General features: G+C 49.0%; 1 protein-coding gene and 1 pseudogene across 2 annotated transcripts in view; one reads left to right on the top strand and one right to left on the bottom strand.

The window, feature by feature from the left end:
* The first annotated feature begins 937 nt into the window (after positions 1 to 937).
* Positions 938 to 5,664, top strand: LOC114854106 (uncharacterized; annotated as a pseudogene).
* Positions 5,665 to 8,967: 3,303 nt separating this feature from the next.
* The window catches only part of LOC114854109 (carboxyl-terminal PDZ ligand of neuronal nitric oxide synthase protein-like), an 81,627-nt gene continuing 74,812 nt past the window's right edge, over positions 8,968 to 15,782 (bottom strand). For both annotated transcript variants that reach the window (XM_029148202.3, XM_055508193.1), the window contains exons 11-13: positions 10,423 to 10,613; positions 10,213 to 10,337; positions 8,968 to 9,484 (exon numbers count right to left, since the gene is read on the bottom strand). In XM_029148202.3, coding sequence (XP_029004035.2) covers positions 9,115 to 9,484; positions 10,213 to 10,337; positions 10,423 to 10,613 — 686 coding nt within the window. In that variant the 3' untranslated portion in view covers positions 8,968 to 9,114. The remainder of the gene's footprint in view (positions 9,485 to 10,212; positions 10,338 to 10,422; positions 10,614 to 15,782) is intronic.

Below are 15,782 nucleotides of genomic sequence, written 5' to 3'. Positions count from 1 at the left end.
CGGTCTCTTTTCAGAAAACCTTTGGGACCACTGATGATTTGCAGGGACTTCGCTTGCGTTAGCCGGTGCTAGCACACGGCTAGCTAGCTAGGACAGCTGCTGTCACCGGCTCCGCGGTTTGACACAAACGTCAAAATGAAGTGGGCGCGTTTGTGTGTCATTTTAAAATACACAGCGTCGTATTCGTGTCTACGAAATACCGATGTTAACTGTCGGCGTTTGTCCTTGCTGGGCCCCAGTCAAAGAGAGAGGAAGATGGCTAACACCGAGGCTAGCAGCTTAGCGTAGCTTAGCTTAGCTTAGCTTGTGACGATGACAGGAGGGTGCGCTGCCTTTTCATATCTTTTTTTGTGTAACATGCCTCATGGCAGCTTGGTTTGTCTCCATCATCTCTGGCAGAACCGGTAGACGGACATTCGTTTATCTTTAGTGAACCACACGACGCTCAAAGGGCTTTAATGCTAATTAAACAAGCAGTGACCACTTTATTAGGAACGTTGACAGCGTGGATCTGCTCTGAAGCTTCAGCCCGAGCTCTTGTCTAGCACTTGGCGGAAGAGTGAAGTTGTGTGTTTATGGTGGAGGTCACAGAGGAGCCGTGGATCCAGTGGAGCTGTCGTGGACAGCAGGTGACGCTTCAGGCTCCATCGTGGTGGTTATTCCCAGAGCGTGACTGGTTTAAAGGGTCACACGTTGAACACCGTTCATGTTTTCAGTGACTAATCTTTCCGCGGCCTTTGTTTTTCACATCCACTATTGGTTCGATTTGTTTTGCAAGTTGTTGATTTGTTAAATGTCTCTCTCATGTCTTGCTTGCGGTTAACTGGATGAAAAGAACGCGCTGAGCGTTTGACTTTCATACTAGTTTGAGTGCAGCACCTTTAGGACCAGGTGAGTTATGACGTCAATGTGATTTTATGATGTCTGGCAGGAACTGATTTCCCCACATGGCGGCTCAACGTTAAAACCTCTGTATGGGAAAGCATTTCCTGTTAAACATAACAGCATGGCACATGTTAGCTTATGTATTATGGGATGTCTAGGATACTTGGAGAGAAGACATAACATTTCATGCGTCTGCATGCTGGTGTGTTTTACATCCATCATCATCATCATCCTCCACATCTTTGACTTGTGGCATTGTGTCGGTCCTTCCATACATGAGTATACGCCAGCCTCCGCGTAATAAGAGGTACAGCATTTGTCTTCACAAGAACCTCATCTGGAATCTTTACTAAAATCCAGATGCAAGTTTATTTTATTTATGTCTAATAATCTTGAGACTAGTGTAAATACTACTAATAACTACTCACCTTTCCTGACACAATGCACAAATGAAGCCAGTAGACAGGGCCTATTGCATGAGCGTGTTAACTCTTGGCATGTGTTTCCCTTCATCAGGCTCAGTATTTAGTTGAGTGCAGGTCTACTACATATGCACTGTGTCCTAGAAGCTTCAGAAAGTAGGTCAGACCCATTCACTTACTCACTACTTGGTAGATTTAAAATGAACAATTGACTCTTGATTGATCACTGTACAAGTTCAGATCTGAAATCTGTGTTTAAATACATTTTAGAAACCACTTTGCCAGAAGTTTTAGCCTGAAGATCAGTTTCCTGCTGTTTCGGTGGAAGTCATGTTGGATTAACTACACAGAATCCACCGGTATAAATGCAGTGAAGACTACTTTCTGAAGCCGCTGTAGATCCGTCCCTTGTCCTGTTGAACCTTACTGTGTCTCTAACCCAGAAGCCTGTACCTGTTGTTCTCTCTCTTTCCTGCATTGGATCAAAGATGTCTGAGAAGAAGCTCCCCCACTGCTCGGCCGCTGCCGAGCCGCAGCCCGGTCAGCCTCCAAACGCGGCACCAGGGTGTAGGAACCAGAATGAGTCGGGTCAGAGAAACGGAGACGCTGCGTCATCGTCCCCAGAGAGCGGCAGCTTAAACGGAGACGTCAAACGCAGCGGGAAAAGCCGGCGTCGCAGGAAACGCTCGTCTAACCCCGAGAGCCGCTCTGACGGGAAGGTTGACAGTGAGAGTGCGAGCAAGAAGAGCCGCCCGCCCTCCGACCCACAGGCGGTTCTGATGGGCCTGCGGGCCGAGTGCGCTAACGTGTGGTTTGAGCACAGCGTCTATGAGCGAGCCGAGAGCCTCTACCAGCGCTGCTTGGCAGGCGCTGCTCATGGGACCAGCGGCCCAAGCCCGGCCCGGGACCAGGCCCGGGTCCGGCCCGCGCCGCCTCCTCCACGCGCCTCAGGCCCCGCGTGCCTCCACGCGGAGCAGGTGGCCTGTCACCACGTGGTGCAGGCAGTGTGGGTCAACAAAGCGACCTTCGATCGAGCAGAACGCCGCTTCGTTGAAGGCTCGGCCCAGTCCGTCCCAGACTCTCTGGACCTGGCATCTCCAAGCAGAACACCGGATGAAGGTTATCAGTCTTTAGCCCCGACTCCTGCGACTCCTGTGACGCCCGCGGTCCCGCCGGCCAGTCGACAGTCCATCAACGGGCTGCCTCGTTTCCCGGTGGAGCTGCTGAGAGACGTGTGGCTGGAGAAACCGCTTTATGACCGAGCTGAAGCCGCCTTCTACCAGAACCTGTACGGCAACAATTCCACCAAGCGGCCCGGCTCTGCCTCCACCTCCAGGAGCAGCGAACACCCTCAGTGCCTTGTAGAGGAGGAGGAAGAACAGGACGAAGAGGAGATGGTGGTGGAGGAAGCGCGGGTGGTTCAACTGGGCAAAGCGGAAGTCTTCCACGCTTTGCACCCGATCCAGGAAGAAGAGGAACCGGCCGAAGTCCAGACCGACGACACCCCGGGCTCGGCCGCGTGCCACTTCCTCCACCCAGACAGCGAGCGGGTGTGGCTGGACAAATGGCAGTACGACGCTGCAGAGAGCCGTTTCCATGGTTACCGAGGGAGCAAGGCCGCCGTAGTGAAGAAGAGCCAAAGGCCCGGAGCCGCCGCCTCATCCAGCACCTCGTTAAGGGACAAGTATGAGCAAACTGACCCAACTGCCAGAGTGGAGCAGCTCCAGATGTTTCATTTCACCGTCCATGGTTTCTGTCTTCCTTTAATCTTGTGTTGCCCCCTTCGTTTCTCATTGCTCATCCCGGTTTTTTCCCTTTGTTGTAGCTCATTTATTTGTTGTATATTTTTGAGTATGAGTTCTTGTTGCGTCTTATTTTGTGTTTTTTATTAGTTGTGTTGAGTTCTGGTGTCTGTCTGAGGGATTTATACTGTTTAAAAAGCTGACATTAAGATTTTACAGCTAATAGGTAGTACATAATGGAACCACCACAAAAGTCTAGGTCTGATTTGTTGACCTCTAATGACCTGTTCGCATGTCCTCTCTCATCCTTTCTCCCTCTCTTTTCTGTAGCACCATGAGTGCCGTCGAGTTCTTGGGCTGGGAGAGGATCTGGTTTGACAAACCGCGCTATGATGAAGCTGAGCGGCGCTTCTACGAACGCATGAATGGAGGCTCTCAGGCAGCGCAGACTTCCAAGGTGCTTTTTTTTTTTTGTCCTCTGCTTCCCTTCACTGCGACGTCTTCACGTTGGACACTGATGTCATGTCTTCTGTCTCTGGTCTTTAAGGATGCTGGTGCCAACTCCATTTTGCAAGACATCGCTCGGGCCCGGGAGAACATCCAGAAATCTCTAGCGGGAGTAAGTATGGCTTTAGAGACAGTGGCTTCAATGTCCACAACAGGTGTGAGACTAAATGTCCTTTATAGATGGTTGAATAAAGCCTCTGCTGATCATCTGCAAATGAAGGATCACTTCCTCAGCATCATTATGATTCCTGTCTGGACTCGTATGCTCTGTTTATTAAAGCTAGAACACAGAGTGACTGAGGGGCAGACTTATTACAGCTAACACGTCACACGCCAGCAGCTCTAGTAGGTGAAGACAGGTTCCACACTGTCGCTTTCTGTCCAACGTTCGTCAGTAGCTCACCTTCATTCCGTCTCATTCCACCTTCCTGTTCCATGTGCGTTCACTCAGCTGAAGACCTCGCTGAGCAGCAGAGGGTCTGATCACCCGTCCTTGAGTCCTCAGTTCCAGCTTGTAAGTGACTCCAGACTTTCACTGAAAGCTCCTGTGCTGCATTGGCTTCATCCCAGATGATGCTGACGTCCACGCTTGGTTTGATTATCTCACTCCAGCTTTATTTGATGTAGTGTTGCTGCTGCAGACACTGACCACGTAGCTGCTTGTCTGTTTCACGGAGGCTCCGTCTGCAGCTTGTGCTGTGGCTGTAGACTGGCCGTGTGCTGTGAGTTCCCGTGTGGCCCCTGTGGTCAGTCATGGATTTGACAGCGGTGTGGTTTCTCCTGTAGATGTTGCTCTCACTCACATGTTCTTTCTTTGTGTTGTATGATTGTGCAGAGCGGTGGCGGCGGAACAGCTGATCAGGGGGAAATCGTCTCTCGCATCAAGAGCCTGGAGCTGGAGAACCAGAGCTTACATAAAGGTGGTCGGCTGCTGTGTCACACACGTGCAAAGAAGCTGATGGACAGATCAGAACATGCCTAGAACTAGTGCTCAGGGGAAGGAAAAGACTTATTTATGGACGTATGCATCGACTCATTCTGTTTCCTTAGTGGTGGAAGACTTGAGGGCAGCACTTTCCAAGCTGGAATGTCGGGTAGCGGTTTTGGAGAAATGTCCCGCGGCCGTGACTCCAGCTCCTGCTGCGTCGGTCCCCTACACAAACGTAAGTGTTAGTCTGTCCAGTTTGGCTGTAGAACTTAAAATCATGAGTAACCATTGGTCTGTTCAGGGCACCACCGTCCAGCAAAAATCAAGCGCTCCGGTTGAGGAGGAGGAGGAGGACGACGACGATGACATCGACCTGTTCGGCAGTGATGACGAAGAGGCAGAGAAGCTCAAGGAGCAGAGGTTGAAGGCATATGCAGAAAAGAAGGCCAAGAAGCCCGTCCCTCATCGCCAAGTCCTCCATTTTGCTGGATGTCAAGCCTGTAAGTCCACTCCCCACACGCAGACCTCATCATGTGTGGCGCCGCGTCTCATCGGCTCCTCCCCTCTTTCAGTGGGACGATGAGACCGACATGGGGAAGCTGGAGGAGTGTGTGCGCTCGGTCCAGGCTGACGGTCTGCTGTGGGGCACGTCCAAACTGGTCCCTGTGGGCTACGGCATCAAGAAGCTCCAGATTGCGTGTGTAGTGGAGGACGATAAAGTGGGAACGGACATGCTGGAGGAGGAGATCACCAAGTTTGAAGATTATGTACGTACTGTGTCTGGTCTCTGGAGCAAAGCGCTAACACTGGCTTTGAGTAATTCGATTTAGGGAAGAGCTTCAGTTTATGTTCAGAATCCTTCATTTGGGAGAAAAATATTCTCGACTTTACTGATGGGACAAAGAATGTGGAACAACGTAGTGGCTCGAGTGAGCTTGAAGCTGGATGTTTCCATTTGAACCCAAACGTAGCAACGCAGCAGCAATTGAATTTCCTGTATCGTGTTTTCAGGTTTTTCCACCAACTGTAATCTCACTTACACGTAACCTGTCTTTCTGCTGTTTCAGGTCCAGAGTGTTGACGTAGCAGCTTTTAACAAGATCTGAGTCCTGTCTGTCGTTTCCCGTCTGTCGTGCTGTTTCAACGATTCAAACCAATAAAACACAACTCTTGCACTGAAGCTCCTGTCGCTCGTTCTTTAAAACGACCACGTCTCCTCACTCGCCTGCTTCTGTGCCAGTTTTTACCTGTCGCTGTTTGAGCCTGGTAGGAGGATTTTGAGGATTCAGTAGCCCCAAAACACACACAATGAGGAAATAAACTTGCTAACATTTGTCCCAGATGTGTCCATAAACACTTTGTAGTTTTTATAAACTATTGTATAATGTGTGTTGTTTAAGCCACTAGACCAAATTTTCTAATAATTTTAATAGTAAATATAAAGGACGCAATTTACTCATGATCACTGTTGAGTTCTTGTGACTTGGAGGTAATGGGTCCATTCGTCCAGTAGATGGAGGTGGTTCACTCTTGTGAAACATACTTCAGACTTCGTAAAACTAGATCACTCTCATTGACTGCTGGTTTGAACTCATCAGCATTAACTTAAAACTGAGGAACCAGAAGCTCATTTGAGTCACAGCTGCTGTCTGGTATGAGTTAGACTGAACAGATGAACCTGATGATAATATTATTGTCAACACTTACATTGTTGACTTGACTTTTACAGGATCGACTTATAGACTTGTGGTTTATAAACTGCCTGTTACAGACACCGTCCATCTAAATAAGCAGAAGCCAGCGCTGAGCCCGTTGCTAAGAGAAGCTGCAGGACTGGTTGAGTCTGTGGGCAGATCTGAGGTCTTTCCTCCCGATGAGCCACCAACTGAACAGACAGAATGAAGGGGAACATTTTAAAGGCCTCTGTCTGTCTGTGGTCACAGAACGTCCCGTAAACGAGGCTGGAGGTGGAAACCCTCACACAATCTGCCTCCAGCGCCTGTTTTTGCAGCTGTGATGATTAAACTGGAGTTCTTCACAGATTCCTCTCAGGTTGTCACATAAACACCAGCGCTGAGGCCTAATCTCCCCCACGAGGGTCAACAGCTCTGATAACTGCTCCATCCACTAACGGCCTTTACCTTATGGAGCAGCGAACGAACCGCAGGACAAACTGAAATAACCACAGAAGCAGCTGACGTGGTTCCGTCATGTTCAACACACAAGCTTCTCACTGGATGAAACCTCGACACCCTGTTTCCTCTGGTCTGTACAGGACAAGGATCCGTTTCCTCCTCTGTCAACCCCCCCCCATTGTCTGCATAACAAGCTCATCAGCTCCCTGAAACATTCCTCAGACTGAAGAAGACAGTTGTCTTCCTGTGACTCAAACAGCTGTTTTCTGTGAGTCAGCCTCACTGATGCTCTGCTGCCTGGTGAAATGTACAAAGCTGAAGACGCGCTCACAGAGCCTCGGTCCAAATGACTGGCTGATGGTCAGCGTCATCAGGGACCAGTGATGTTTGACCACCACTTCTTCATGTTTGACTCAGTGGCAAGTTTCAACTGATGCGTCTCTCGTCTCAACACCACAGATGCAGAGGCCGGAATTTCCTCCAACGACGACAAACAGATGAATTAAACATCAGAGCGGCGTCGGCTCCTGAATTCCTGCCTCTGCAGTCGCTTATGAAGAACAGACAATCACACACAGATGCTCGTTGCTCAGAGCAGACAGATTTAGAAGGAAAATCCTGCCAACGCTGACAAGGACATCAGCTCCATCTAAACAGGAAGTCTGCTGGCAGAGCTTCGTCAGTGGACAGGATGTGGCCCGAGTCAGTGAGAGAGGAGGAAAAGGTCACAAAGTCACAAAGACAAAACAGCCACTTCATGATCAGGTCTATTATTACAGGAGCTCTTACATCTCTGCTTTAAAAAAGATCAAACAAAAGCAACAATCATCGATTGGTTCTGATTCGTCATTAGAGATTTGAACATTAGAGAGTTCATCCAAAAAGTGTCACGTTTACTTCCGCTGTCCGTTTTAAACAAGGCTTCATGTGCAGCGTTCGCTTCCTTCAGCCGAACGTCAGAGACAAACCATACCACAGAAATAAAACACATCAAAATGTAATAAATCATCTTCCTTCATTTGTTAGAATAAGAAACGATTCGTTCTTTCACAAGAGTAAAAATTCTGCAGTTCATACATCAGATGACAGAACAAAGACTTTAGTGGTTTTCTGGATAGATGTGTTAAATATGATCGTCTGAGTGGACACGAGCTGCTGCCTGATGGTGCGCACGGCGGAGCAGAGCGGTTCCACCCGCTATCGGGCCTCTGCTGTGTTGGGCTTCACAGGGAACCAGGCAGCTGCCTTTATCCAGTCGAGCCACTGGAGACAACGCGAATGCATCGGAAATGACTTTGGCTTCACTCTCATTCATCTCAAAGTGTAAATACACAATAAGCAGCTTCCTCCGTCTTTTCAGAGTGACTGAGATGCTAATTTCTGTCTTTGGTCTGTCACTTACTCCGCTCCTCTCCCTTCGCCTCCTGCTGACAGCGCATTATCTTTTCTGTGTTGTGCTCAAAAGCAGCTTCCCACCAGCGCATGTCAGGGCTTGTGAGCGTAACGAGAACAGCTTCAGTTTAGCCAGTTCACACTCACAAAACGTGTCAGCATCTAAAGCTAAGTAGCGAAGCAGTGGAAGCGCTTGGATCAGCCAGTCCGGGTCTGATCAAACCTGCTGGACCTGATGAAGCCCAGGGCCAAAAGGCCCCGAAGCTCATTTTGAACTGGCTGAACCGAGAACTCTCACCCCCACAAACCTCAACGTCTCACGTCCACGTTCGTCCACTTCCTGCTCCTCATCCTAACAAACAGTCCGGTCGTCATCAGAGTTTCACCGTAGCAGCTACAACATGAAACCATCTCTAAGATGAAGAAGGATCTATGGATTAAAATGTGCTGAAGCCTAAATACTGACAAACTGTTAGTGTTTTAAATGATTCAGATTTGCATATCAATATAGTGTCACAGTGTCTGTTGAGGCAGATGTCACCTCTTCGTGTTTACTGCGTCTTTAAACTTGCCCACCACTTCATCCATCTCACCCGTCCTCCGTGCATCAGGTTAACTGCTGTGATTAAGTAGAGGGAAGGTTGAAGTGGGACTGAAACGAGCCCAGTCGTATCGGAGGCTTTTATCTAGAAATGTTCTCACGCTAAAATTCCTAAAATAAAAAAGTTAAAAAAGTTTCCAGTCGCCATCAGGTTCCTCAAAGCACTCGTTCCCTTTTCCTGAAGCCCAAGTTCTGCATTTAGAAAGTGGCAGTGGATGCAGCCTGCGGACCCGGCCCCGACACCGGCTCCTACTCGAACGACAGCAGGTCCGGGTGCGGCCCGGCGTCCTCGGCGCCGCCTGTGGGGCAGCCGTTGCCCATGGTCACCTCCTCCCCCAGGCTGATGCGACAGGCGCCTTTCCCGGAGCGCGGCGTGGAGGCCAGCCGGGACTCCTGCCACACGTCACACGGCCGGGCCCTGGACTCTGGCAGCGCCGGCTCCTTGTTGATGAGGTCTGGGACAGATGGCTGCAGCTGGGACTGATGCTCCTCCACACCGCCATCACTGCTCCACGCATCCCCCCCTCCTCCCCTCCTCCTCCTCCTCCGCTTTCCCCTCGCTGCTCACCGTCATCACCACATCCGCTAACACCTCCGTCTCTGCTTGGCCCGATGCCGGCGTGCCGTTGGGCTCTGCACCGTTCCTCTCATCCCGCTGCTCCTCGCCGCTCCTCGACTCCTCCTTCGCAATAAGTGGCATTTTGTCCGGGGAGGAGGGAAAGGAGGACGAATCAGCGTTGTCAGGAGACGAGACCACAGGGTCAGAGGAGATCATCATGTCCTGGGTTGTCTTGAGGGCGCGAGGGAGCCGCTTCTTCCCTGACGGGGGAGGTGGGTCCAGCCGAGGGAAGGAGTCGAAGGAGGAGACGTGACTGGAGGAGACAGGAGAGGGATAAAACAGAGGGAGTTAGTGAAGGAAAGGAGACAGGTGCAGGACACGCACAGGTTCGTTGTCATAGCAACACACACTCTATCGCCAAACCCAAAAGGTCTACGAACATTACAGCCAATGATCGTGTTCTGCTCCAGTCCAGTAAATGTGGACAAACGGAGCACAGCTGCTGATGTCAGAGACAACAGATCAAAGCTTCTGGAGCAAAGCCTTGAAAACAAATATTCACGAGTGAATCAGAGCAAAGAATGAAAAACAGATGAAACGACAACGTCAGGGAGTTTAAAACATTTGTTGACGTCTCACTGACACATTTTCATCATTTTATCTACTGTGTTAATTCTTGCTGCTGTATTTTTATTTTTATTATTATTTTTCCAATTTCCCCACTGTGGGACTAAAGGTTTACTTATTATTTTTATGTTACATTCAATTTAAAAGCACATTTCATTGGAAAGATTTAAAATGATTCTCATCTCCAGCAGCTAATTGACACTAACAGACGCAATGTCAGGTGATTTCATATAATTACTGTTGAAGATAAACAGTCTCTCAGTGGTTTCAAATGAATGTGTGAAATTCATCCATAAAAAAGACAAACGACTAATGTTTAATGTGCAATGATTTGAAACTGAGATATAAAAAACAGCGACTCTGGTTCCGTTTGGAGGTCGTCGGGTTCTAGAGCCCGTGGTCGTGTGCCTTTACCTGCCAGCAGCGGCCGTGTTCATCTGGTCCATGCAGCTCCACAAGGCGCCGGCGCTCTTGTTGACCTCCGTGACGCCAATGTCCCCGAGGAGGCTGGGCTCCTTCCGTCTCAGCAGGTCGTTGACCTGAACGAGATGATGGAAATGAGCGGTTTCTGATGGAAACCAGCCGATTCTGACTCGGTGGAGCAGGTCGGGCTCTCGCTCTCACCTTCGCTCCAACGGCTTTGCCCAGGTTGATGGCGTTCTTCAGCCTGTGCTGCCCGTAGGAGGTGTCAGCTGAGCCGGAGCCCAGGTTGGAGTTGGCCGGTGCTGGAGGCCGCTGGGCAGAGTTCTGGCCCGTCCTGGAGGTCTGTGGACTTTGCTGCTGCGCGACCGAGTTCTCAAACATGCTCTGATCAACTAGGGGAAGACAGGATGGAGGAAGAAAGAGAGATGAACGCATTCACTAAGAACTGGTCTAAACAGCAAAAGACACAAACAGGTGATTTATCTGAGAATGAGATGAACAAACTAAGGAATACTCCACGAAAACATGACCGTAAGCTTCTAAATAAAGAGAGAGCAAGCGACTGATGGAGCTCTGGTGGAGTATTCCTTCAGGAGACCAAAGCAAAGACGCAAAGGGATTTAATCGGTGCGGAGTCCAGGTAGTAAATGCAGTAAAATAATAAAACTGGAGGAAGTGACGCGTGCACATAAACAACACCAAGACTGTGACAATGAAGCAGAAATGGAGCAAAATGCAGCAAAAAAAGGACGGAGGGGGTCGAGACCGATGGCGGCATGAAGATCTTACCTTTGCAGAGAAATGTTTCTCGGAAGCATTGAATGAAACATAGAAGCATCAGATTTCAGGTTATTCAGGTTACTGAGCTGCTGCTGTTTCATGGAGGAGCTAATGGCTACGAGAACACAATGAGTCCCTTTCACCTGCTCGCGTCTGGATGATTGGATGATGCAGCCGGACAAACGGACAAACTATCACCATTGGAACCGAGCCGAAGGTGAAACCTCTGGCGGCGCCAGAGACCAGAGCAACTCACACCACAAAGAGGAACTTGGAATCGACAGTGAGTTTGGACTGGACTTGTGGGCGTCTAGTCACACACCTGAAGCCCAACGTGTGGAACCATCCCTTTCACTCGTCTCTGGCGTTTGTGTTCATTTTCATGTATGTTAATGAAGGAATGCCACAGAACAGGTGGCAGCAGGTGACAGTCAGCGCTTGTTTGTGCTGCAGCTGTTCATTCATACTGACCCCGTCAGACCATCATCTGATGGAGGCGGGACCATTACTCCAAACCAATGCAAATTTGACGGTTTCTTCAAAGGCTGTCGATTAAAGAGCCGTGAGCATGCAGCGCCGTGGCCCAGTGTGAGTCCAGGTGTGTGGTTCTGGAATCCAGACTCACCTTCACGATGCGAGCGATGACTAACAGCATGTGCTAATGAAGCTCTCGCTGCTTCAACATCCTCTTTCTTTCTCACTGCATTAAATCAGAGAGGAGCCGCCCTCTCTAGAGACGGAGACACTTCAATACGCACAGAATGAAAGCTCTAAAGCTGCTGTCACTCAGAGACACTTTAATCAATTTGTCTCTTCCCGCGCTGTGACTTCCACCAGCGTCGGTCCCCGAGAACTGGGACTTTCATTTGGGCAAACAGTTAATCTATGTCCTCCAATTACAGGAGGTCTCCGCTGGCCTGCCGGAGTTTAGGCTGAAGAATCTGTTAAGATTCTCTCTACAAATCTCACCCAGCGAAGCTGTGGAAGCAGCAGCAGACTTGTTAAATAACGCTCCTCGCACTGCGACATCACTACACATCAAACCGTGACGATCACTCAGTCCCACTAAATGAAATGACTTAATGATGAAAACATGGCGCAGCCTCAGCAGAGGTTGGTAGCAGTGCTTCATGCAGTGGGAGGAGGAGCAGGGCCTGTGGATGGTGACACAGCAGCAGCCAGCTTCACTGCATCGCATCCTCCCAGACTCAGTGAACAGGACAAAGCTGAGGTGGAATGAGCTCATCTCAGTGCGACACACTCTGTGTGCTCTGGTTCTAGTTTCACAGCGATTACAAGAAAACAGAGTTCTAACTTAACCCTTAGTTAAAATGTGTCCGTCTCAGAATCTGGACTCATTTACTGAATCAATGTTACCTGACCCTGTCACACAGTGTTTACTTCAGGCTGCGTCTGTTAAAAAGATGATGGCTGATTAACAGTGGAACCACGTTCCTCCGTCTGTCAATGATTAGATTAGAAAGAGAAACACATACAGACACAGAACGTTGGCGCCGGCATAAAAGCAACACGCTGGGCAGAAAATTACCACAGGAAGATGATAAAGTGACACTGAACAAGCGCTCCCTCCTACTCATGTACCAGCAACAAGTGCTCAGGCAGAGTCAAAGGCAGAACCAGAGGGAGCCACAACGATAACGCCAGCGTCGGCTCCAAAGGAAACGTTGAGCGCATCCATCGTTTGGTCCCTGAAGCAGAGCTGGACTTCAGTCTAACAGACGACACAGTGAGCTTCACTTCACTTGTAGATCTACAGTGAATGATACAGAATCTGTGATGTGGATGAGAGCAGCTCCTGTCTGAACGTCTACGTCGGCTCTGTGTCTGATCTGATCCAAATCACCCACAGCACCGGCATCTCCTCAGTCGTCATCATGTTGTCTAGTTTAGTTTTCTTTAGATGCCGCAAAGGAAGTATGTCATAACAAAAAAAATAACTTCATAACCAACTGTGACTCACATAACACACACTTGTCTGTTTGATACCATGCTCCAGCCTGCACACACTGTGGAGTCTGAGATAAGCTGCTGCTTCCAGACAGAAAAGGTCCAACACATTCATCTTGAGCTGAACTTGTGCCAAAGTCACGATGGAACTGCAGAGCATCTGTGCAGGTTTTGTTTCCTTCCTTAAAATGTCATCATGTTCAGGTTGTGTCTGAGCAGAATGAGACAAATGAGCAACGAGTGACCTGAAACGCACTCGTCTGAGCACAACCTCTAATTCTCAGGCCAGACAGGGTCGTTATCGCTGATGAATTTAATTAGACATCCCCGCTCGGCTACATGAACACATGCATGTGTGTGTGGCTGGTGTGAGAGAGCAGGGAGGAAACGCACACACACACACACACACACACACACACACACACACACACACACACACACACACACACACACACACACACACACACACACACACACACACACACACACACAAGGTGGAGATGCTCATCAATGTTTTACATGGACTCATTATTACGTGAATGACTAAGGGCTGGGAGCTCTGCGGGGTCCGTCAGACTGATGAGGGGCTCAGGACACGGTTCCTGATTTATGGAGCTCCTTTTTCCACTATTTCCCTGCTTTTAACCTGGAAGAACTCTCTGCGAATGAGTCCACGTGTGAAAAATGTGTCTTTATTCTTCATATGTTGATACGGTAAATGAACGAGGACTGATCAGTTGAAGGACTATGCAGCAGACTTTTACCATGGAAACAGCGGAATCCAGTACTCGCTGGTTAAATGTGGGTGAAGGAATCGATGCTGACAGTAAAGGTGGATTCATGGTCACTGCTTGTCCTCTAACGGAGCCACAATCATGGACAGACATGGAAGAGACCACGGCTCAGAGCATCACTCCGTCCCCACATACATAATGCACGCAGCCGTCAAAGGCTACTGATAAGGAAAAGGTACAGCTCCTCCACATTAGTTCCATCTGCTGGTAAAGTAAAAACGTAAAACATGGGTGAGTGGAATAAATGGTCACATCCTGACACATTTATGCTACATACTCCAGCACGTTTATAGCAGCGTTTCTCCCTCAGAGCATAATTTCACTCTCTAATTAGCCAATTAGCTTCCTCTCCCTCTCATCAGCAGAAGCTCAGCACAGGCTGAACTCTGAGCTCTGCTTATGACGGAGGCGCCGCACACGAGCAAACATTCAGCGACAGGCGGAGCCGTCTCCTCCTCCTCCTCCTCCCTGCTTCACCTGAGGCGACCTCTCCTTTGTTTACGGACAGACCACGTGAAACGAACATTAATGTAAGTGCGCAAAGTTAGAGCTTAAATGCCTCCATCGCAGCTGCTACTGATGAAACCCTGCTGGAGAATTTAGACCATGAAAGGAATAATGTCATGTGATCGCAGGTGAATCCAGAACTGATTGCACTTCTATAACTGAAGGTGTTGAGAGCTGACCTGCACAGACTGCTCAATAGAAGAGCAATTACTGCTACCTCGGCCTCCTGCCTGCAGATCACTGCCTGGACCGACCCGGACCGCCTGGACCGACCCGGACCGACCCGGACCGACCCGGATCCACGCGGACCCACCCGGACCTTCCATTACATCCTGATTGGTTATGTTTCCTTCACCACCATCATGTTTTTTCCAGGTGGTAGTAATCAGACTGACCTACTCCACATTATGATAAAAACTGCAGCCTCATGGAACAAGTTCATTCGCTTTTCTGGTAGATTGAACAAACCAGTCAGAGCCAAAAACAAAGCTAATGAATAGATATGGCTTCAAACACACTTTAAACTTATTAAATGACCTACAGACGTGTGGGTTGTGTTTCTAAGACACCATGGTATCAGTGTGTTGCTAAAATATAAAATGTCAATGTATTAAATAATGGCCGCGCGCTTCATGCAGAGTTCAAACAGCTTCCAGCATCGACGACGACAGGAAGAATTAGCGAAACAGGAAAAAGATTTGTGACTTGAACAGGGAGCAGGTTGTAGCCAGACATGTTTGTCTCTCCAATATCAAAGTCAGCAGATCAATTATTCATTCACCATTTGCTGCATCAACGTCCGTCTGACCTCGCGGCTCCCTGGAGAGAAAGCGAGCGGTCGCACAAGAGACAGTGTGAAGCAACAGGAAAACACGAGACTAATGCATCTGTCGTTCCGGGAATCCAGCCACTCACAGTCTCTGGACCTCGTCCTTGGAGCACAAATGAGAAAAGTGAGAAAAATAATGAAGGACAGGAACGGTTCACACACCTGACTGTTCAACAGCATTTTCCTACAGGCATTTACAGATAGGTCTATACAACAAGACCACTGCAGGCTGGTTTACATATGTACAGTAGAAAACTACAGACTCGTCTACAGACGTCTACTGTACATCATCATAGACGAGTTTACTGTAAACCACCAGACTGGTCTACAGACTGGTCCACAGTAAACAACCAGACTGGTCTACAGACTGGTCTACAGTAAACCACCAGACTGATCTACAGACTGGTCTACTGTAAACCACCAGACTGGTCTACAGACTGGTCCACAGTAAACCACCAGACTGATCTACAGACTGGTCTACAGACTGGTCCACAGTAAACCACCAGACTGGTCTACAGACTGGTCTACAGACTGGTCTACAGACTGGTCTACTGTAAACCACCAGACTGGTCTACAGACTGGTCCACAGTAAACCACCAGACTGGTCTACAGACTGGTCAACAGACTGGTCTACAGTAAACCCCCAGACTGATCTACAGACTGGTCTACTGTAAACCACCAGA

Source organism: Betta splendens, chromosome 4 (assembly GCF_900634795.4).
Source record: "Betta splendens chromosome 4, fBetSpl5.4, whole genome shotgun sequence".
Taxonomy (NCBI): Eukaryota; Metazoa; Chordata; class Actinopteri; order Anabantiformes; family Osphronemidae; genus Betta; species Betta splendens.
This window is presented reverse-complemented; position numbering and strand designations above follow the sequence as displayed.